Source organism: Alnus glutinosa, chromosome 11, assembly GCF_958979055.1.
Source record: "Alnus glutinosa chromosome 11, dhAlnGlut1.1, whole genome shotgun sequence".
Classification (NCBI taxonomy): domain Eukaryota; kingdom Viridiplantae; phylum Streptophyta; class Magnoliopsida; order Fagales; family Betulaceae; genus Alnus; species Alnus glutinosa.
In genome coordinates, this window is record NC_084896.1 from 16785261 (window position 1) to 16793128 (window position 7868).

At 36.1% G+C, this 7868-nt stretch overlaps 1 protein-coding gene across 1 annotated transcript; it reads left to right on the forward strand.

Annotated features, from left to right (window-relative positions):
• Nucleotides 1–384: 384 nt before the first annotated feature.
• LOC133882582 (peroxidase N1-like) lies at nt 385–2696 on the forward strand. The gene is made up of 3 exons (XM_062321786.1): nt 385–991; nt 1079–1241; nt 2162–2696. The coding sequence occupies exons 1-3, from the start codon at nt 587–589 to the stop codon at nt 2581–2583; spliced, it is 990 nt and encodes a 329-aa protein (XP_062177770.1). The 5' UTR covers nt 385–586; the 3' UTR covers nt 2584–2696.
• Nucleotides 2697–7868: the final 5172 nt, after the last annotated feature.

Below are 7868 nucleotides of genomic sequence, written 5' to 3' on the forward strand. Positions count from 1 at the left end.
TTCAAACATAATTTCTCTAAAACATTTGCCCGCTTTTCTTGTACTCTTGTGCTGAGTAGAATTGGATGGATTGAGGCTGCTCTTGTGCACGACAAATATTTTTATTTCGAACTTTTCTCCCCTTCCTCTTGCTCTTGTCAATTATCTGATCTGTTTATAGCTTCTCAAATATGAGATATGCATGAATTGAAAGGTGATCCTTCAATCATTTTCGTGGCTGAGATATTACCGCCATTATCTTATTCCTCCTCATTGTCTTTATCTCTAAATTAATGGACAATCTATATATCTACTTTATCCTCCACGACGACTAATTCTTACGCGGCATATATAGTACCATGCAACCCCACAATCATTACAAGACAAAGGCCCATCAGGCTTACTGCATCTCCGTGGTCAGCTCTACCGACGTACTTCAGTGTGCGCGGAACTTTCCCGCCGGCTTTGCTTACTTTCTTCTCCGACCTTTGACCTCACATTATCCTCTATAAGAACATGTGATCGACCTCTCCTTTCCCACAACATCCCTATCATCCCAAGCCAAAGCAAATTAAGAGCTTTCTTTCTTCTTTTCACCGTATCAAAAATGGAAAGTAGTGGACTTTCTAGCCGAACATTCCTTTTGGCGTTTCTCCTGCTCGGATTAGGTGCCTCTTTTGCGAATGCCCAAGCCACACGCGTCGGGTTCTATGCTGCCACATGCCCTCGAGCCGAATCCATTGTCCGCTCCACGGTTCAAGCTCATTTCCGGTCCGATCCCACAGTCGCTCCCGGACTGTTGAGGATGCATTTTCATGACTGCTTCGTTCAGGGCTGCGACGCTTCTGTGCTTGTTGACGGGCCCAACGCCGAGAAAACAGCCGCACCCAACCGTTCGTTGAGAGGATTTGAGGTCATTGACGATGCCAAGGCACAGCTTGAGGCTGCGTGTCCTGGGGTTGTCTCTTGTGCTGATATTCTTGCCCTTGCTGCCCGCGATTCTGTTGTTCTGGTAATTATTTCCCATGTTTTTATTTGCCATATATGTATGGTAGCTCCATGCCTCCATTGATGATTTCCTGCATTTTTTCCCCTCCAGACAATTGGACCGACTTGGCAGGTGCCCACTGGACGCAGAGATGGTCGTGTATCGTTGGCCACCGATGCTGCAAATTTGCCTGGCTTCACTGACTCCATTGATGTGCAAAAGCAAAAGTTTGCCGCAAAGGGTCTCAACACTCAGGATCTTGTCACCCTTGTTGGTAAGCAATATTTATATTAACGCAGATATACTATATATTCACTACAGTTCGTTACAATATCAATATGAGGTTGAGCTCACTATGAACGGGATGACAAGGATTTTTCTATATTTCCTAATCGGGATTTAAAGTGATATAATGCATCTATTTGTCTACATAAAATTAATATTAATACGTATTTTAAAAAATTTAAATAATGTGACATCATTTAAATCGTTTAGATATACTAACGTTAAATGATCATAAAATAAATATTATCCATTTCATTTGAAAATGAGAGGATCCTATTCATTGGTCAACTTGAGCTCAACCTATTGCAGGATGGTCATATGTGACGTAAAATATTGGTCGATCTGAACATATTTTCAGTTGACTAAAGAAATAATCTTTATTAGACGTAAAATGATTTATGCCTCACAGAAGCATAAACCATTTTACATTGCTCTCACACTCTTCTAGGCAGGCTATTATGAGAAGGCTCTTTATGAGTCAACTTGTCTAAGCAGGTCTTGGATTGCCCGACCAAGGCCTCTCACAATTGTTTGTCCATATCAATATGGGCGCATGCAATTGCACTCATGAATTTCAATCTCACCATCGAATATCTTTTATTATCACTTACTCTTTTGAACACTCTTTCTTTGCAACTCATTTTCGTCGTCTTTATCTTCACCGCATCTCTTTAGATTATATGAAAATAAAGAAATATTTTGTTGATTTTCCGTATGAGCCAAATGCCAAAAAATGTCATTTTTCTAAAAAAACTCATTTTAAATGATTTTACACCAAAACAAACTAAGCATAAATTTGATTAATTTGGTTGGATATGTAAAAACAATACTTTGTATATATATATGCTTAAAATTTGATTTCCTTAAATATTTAGATTTGAATTGTATGCATTTTTTTGTGATGATAAGGTGGGCACACCATTGGGACATCAGCTTGCCAGTTATTCAGGTACAGACTATATAACTTCACTACAACCGGAAATGGTCCGGATCCCACCATTGATGCCGCTTTCCTTCCTCAACTACGAGCGCTCTGCCCACAAAATGGAGACGGGACAACGCGTGTCGGACTAGACACAGGCAGCCCAAATAGATTCGACACATCTTTCTTCACAAACTTGAGGAGCGGCCGGGGAGTTCTGGAGTCAGATCAGAAGCTATGGACCGATGCCTCCACCCAAACTTTTGTTCAGCGTTTCTTGGGGTTGAGAGGCCTGCTTGGGTTAAGCTTCAGTGTAGAGTTTGGAAAGTCCATGGTGAAGATGAGCAACATTGGGGTCAAAGGTAGTACTGATGGTGAAATTCGCAAACTGTGTTCTGCGATCAATTGATCGACAAGCGCAACAAAAAAGAAATGTTCCAATCACTTTTTTCTTTCAGATTTTCATGTCCGGTAAGCTAAGGATATGGGAAAAGAACAAAAAAAAAAAATTGATGTACTGAATTTTCTTTTCATCGGCGTAAGCAAATGAATAAGAACGATATATTTTGTTGTGTGTAATAATAGAAAGAATAGTTTGAACATAGTCCAAGATGTAAATGGGATGTTTCATAACCTATTAGATCTATAACAAGAATATATTTTTCAAACTTAACAATAAGTCATATTAAACATTCTAATTTGAATAAAACTTTCAAAAAAAAAAAATCAAACTAATTAACATCCCAATCGTTTTTTTTTTCTTTTTTTTTTTTTTTCACAGCAATGGAAAGAGAGGAAGGGGTCAAGGGGACTAGGCAACTTTTGAGAGAGAGAGAGAGAGAGAGAGAGAGAGAGAGATCAGATTAATTTTTTCAATCATGTGGTAACCAAAATTAAATGAAAGGTGAGTTCCCACGTTTAACTCAAAATGGATTTTATTTTTAATTTAAGGGTTACATAAAATTGATTAATTTTTGAATTGCAGTTGGAATTCAGGAAGAAGTTATCCATAATAGGGCATATTCAGAGCTGTATATTTTATTGACCCCAGTAAGTCTTTCTCAATACCTTGTGGCTTGCTGTTGGGCGTTGGAAACCGGGAAGAAGTTTAAGAGCTGCTTTTATTCAATCAATTAATGTAGTTATTTTACTTACTTATCATGTATCGTTCTTGTTTTGTGGAAGCAAGATAAGCAACAATGGCCGACAGTGTTGTGAATTTTCTCCTACAACGACTCCCCCAACTCATAGAAGGAGCAAGTTTCCCTTCTAGAGTGGAAGATGAAGTCAAGTCATTTCAAAGGGAGCTCGAGAGGGTAAATGTCTTAAAATTGGGGGTACTACATACCTCCCTCTTAACAGAATGGTATCGGAACGATTTGCTCTGTAGCCTAGTGAACAATCAGTGTCATACTGTAACTTGGGTAAGTTACAGAATGGTTGTCAGAGCGGTTTGCTCTAAGGACCGTTACACTTGATCCTAGATGTCTAAGAATAACACAAGAGCTATAGATATAAAACATTTTTTAAAAAATGTATGCCTATCAATATTGTTTTATGTTTTGTCATACTGTGTCGTATGCTTGTTTGTTATATTCCATGTTTAATAATTAGATGTTGCACTTAAAATCTGTATCATTAGATTTAAGATTTAGGAATCTAAATCTTTCCTTAATATAAACTTTATGCGAAACATAATTTACAAATTTCGGGGACGAAATTTTGTAAAGGGGGAGGAATGTAGCGCTCCTGATTTGAAGACATAAATATAATGTCTTAAATTAGATTTAAGACCTAATAATAAGGCAAAAGAATAAATATGAATATTTTGAAAATAAATATGCATTTATTAAAAAAAGACGTTTATAGTTTCAATTCAATAAAAGTTCAAACGAACTTTAAACTTTGGAACGACGGAACTGGGTTAAACAAACTCTGATTTGGTCGATTCTAAAACTGACACGCTCATTTCAAAATCCTCTAGCTACCCTTGAATTTCATAGTTTTTGGACTTCGTTAAGGATGCGAAAACATCCGCCAAACATAGTACTTCTGTTTTGGACGAAAATTCATATATAGCATTATTTAATATTTTTCTTTGGTTGGACAACTCATCACCCACTTCCTTTGATTTATGCACTCATCACCCACTTCCTTTGATTTATGCACTCATCACCCACTTCCTTTGATTTATGCACTCATCACCACAAGTGTTGCCCACATCCCACATCTAGAATGCACTACCTTAGCAATGATGAAACCCGTGTGCCTTGAAGATAAGGTTAAGATGCATCAACTCCCATCCATTGGATCAAAATGTGTCTTCTTGATCCTAACTATTCATTCTCTTATAAATAGAACCAAGGTGGAATGATGCAATACCCATCAAGTTTCACACACACACAGCCAAGAGAAAATAAGTCATCTAAGCTCTCCCTCTCTACTCTTCTTGCCCGGCCAGTACCCATAAAATAGAAAGCAAATCAGAAATTTTGACTCACCAGAACTGAGTCATAATGAACTCGGATTGAGTCGAACCAAAAAAAGAAATTGTTTGTTTTGAAGTCTTCTATTTACCCTTAAAATTTCACGTCAATCGGACTAGGCTTGACCATCAAAATGTAGGTCGGAGTAAGTAGCCTTTCATTTGGACGGAAATCCTAAAATCAAATAGATGATAAAAGAACTTTTGTTTCAGAAAACTTACCAAACAATTTCTGAAACAAAGTCCATTTATCTTCTATTTGATTTCAGGATTTCCGTCCAAATGGAGGCTAGCTTACTCCGACCTACTTCTCGATTGACGTGAAATTTTGAGGGTAGATAGAAAAATTCAAGACAAATACTTTCTCTTTTTGGTTTGACTCAATCCAAGTTCGTTATGACTCAGTTCTGGTCAGTCAAATTTTCTAGTTTTCTTTTTATTTTCTGGGTATTGGTCGAGCAAGAAGAGTAGAGAGGGGGAGCTTAGAGAACTTCTTCTCTCTTGGCCGTGTGTGTGTGTGTGTGAAGCTTGATGGTATTTATAAGAGAATGAGTGGTTAGGATCAAGTAGACACATTTTGATCCTGTAACACCCCAAATTTGAGCCAGCAAATTCGTAAGCAGAAACCTCCAGTTTCCGCGTGACGTTATTACATCAGATATAACTCTCACAGCGTAATATATTTTGTTCTTCTAAAGTCTTAGGAATTGATAGCATAACACGTTAGAGCTGACTGAAATACTTCGATGCATTAATTAAAAGTTGCTTAGGTTATCATTACACGCCATTTGCACACTAGGTGCATTAAAAATAAGTGCCACAAACGGCACATAAACATACAACATAAAAATATGCTAAACAAAACATAGTCATAATTATTACAAGCCATGAAATGAAACACACATAAATATGACTAGCACTTTCTAAGCTAGCACATATTCCTTCAGCAATGGATTCATAAACCATTAAAACTGGCATATGAGTCTATGCCTTCCTCTTCTAGATCTGCATCAGTAACTATGCAAATATGGCGTCATCATATTTGCATAGACAAACAAGTGAGTCATCTATTTTCATATCTAAGTTATCATCAAACTAATAACAGTTCATAAATAATGTAAATGTAAAGGTTGTATGAGTATGCATCGTAGTAACCATTTAGCTAGTTTGTATTTTATGATCATCTTTCTTCAGATCTCTCGTCCTAGGTTATCTGAACCCATTCACGTCCTTTGCCTCCCACTTAAAGTCTTACCTGTTTGCACTGGAATCTTACCGGTTCCAGCATTAGTTATATATTAGGACTTCGGACACCCCTGGGTCACTCTGAACCCTCTGGGTCCACTGATTAACCTTCCTTCCACTTACTACTACATCAGCTCATTGATGGCTATCTCCTCAGCCATTTTATTAATTGGACACAACATGCAATGCATGAACAAACACTCATGCAATGAACATACACCATACAATCCTAATGAAACATAGAATCATTCCTCAGTAAGTACATCCATACTTACACTCCTTTGTGTTATTTAGCTCCTTTTTCTGCATATAAATCAATCCACACAATGAAATATATATCAATTATCTATTAAACAAAATATTGTTTATAGACACTCATCTTTTTAAATTTATTATTATCCATCACTTCATTATTTTTGAGATGATCACTTATAACAATCTTAAAACCTTGGTTCATGATTTGGTGACGAGGCTATATGACCAATACCACCAAATACGAACTTAAAGGATTTAAAATATATCATAAGGAAAATAAAAGTAAATACGATCAACGATTCATGTTTAAACACTGAAACATAGTGCAGCTCTTGGTGACATAACGCTCAAACATGAATCTTAACAGTTTATATAGATGCGGATATATATATATATATATATATATAATGATATTATGATGTAAGGGGTAGGGTAATCAGGTGGCAGAGCCTCCTTAAAGGAATGCAAATGATAAAATCGATAAATATATATATATATATATATATATATATATATATATATATATATATATATATATATATATATATATATATATATATATATATATATATATATATATATATATATATATTAACAAGAATATTTTTATCATTTTACAAAGGTCATAAGATCAATGAAACTAATGATTGGAAACTTACCAAAATACTTCCTAGCATACTTCAAGCTTTGAACCACACAAAACTATACAACTTCACAATTTTCTCTCTTGGTTGTAGGTGTGTGTGTGTGTGAGTGAAGCTTAATGGGTATTGCATCCTTCCACTTTGGTTCTATTTATAGGAGAATGAATGGTTAGGATCAAGTAGTCTTATTTCGATCCAATGGATGAAAGTTGATGCATCTTAGCCTTATCACCAAGGTACATGGGTTTCATCATTACTAAGGTAGTGCATTTGCATGATGATAAAAGAAATGAAATTTAAACCAACTTTCTCTCTTTCTCTCATGATGGCTTAGCCACAAAGGAGAGTCAAAAACAAAAATACAGATCTGGAAGATATTTGGGCCGGCTAGTGTTAAGCTTCTAACTCATTTCTGCTAAAAATTCAACAGTTGGATCAATTAGGCACCAGTTTTGGTCAAAAAGTCAACTGTTACCAAATTGAATTCTAACTTCACAAGATTCAAGTATGAACTTTATATATACTATATTGAGTAATTAAAAACCAGAAAAATATATTTATCAAACCTAATTTAGAGGTCAAAGTTCAACTAAAAGTGCCACTTGGCATCTAAATAGTCAACTATAAACCCAAAAAGTCAACCAGTGGACTTCTCACCAAATTTTGTGAGTACAACGGTCTTTGAATCAACTAAATCTGAGTCCGATTGACCTGTTTTGGTTCAGTCAAAGTTTGAGACTTAAAAGTCACCTATAGGTTTGCTTATAAAAATCAAAAGGATATTGTCTCCTCAACAATATCAATGTTTTCTTATGAGCTTGAAAATGCTGGGCGTCACAGATCCAATGGATGGGAGTTGATGCATCTTAGCCTTATCTCAAAGGCACATGGGTTTCATCATTACTAAGGTCGTGCATTCTAGATGTGGGATATGGGCAACACTTTTGGTGATGAGTGCACAAATAAGAGGATATGGGTGATGAGTTGTGCAACCAAAGGAAAATATTAAATAATGCTATACATGAATTTTCGTCCAAAATAGAGGTACTATGTTTCACGGGTGTT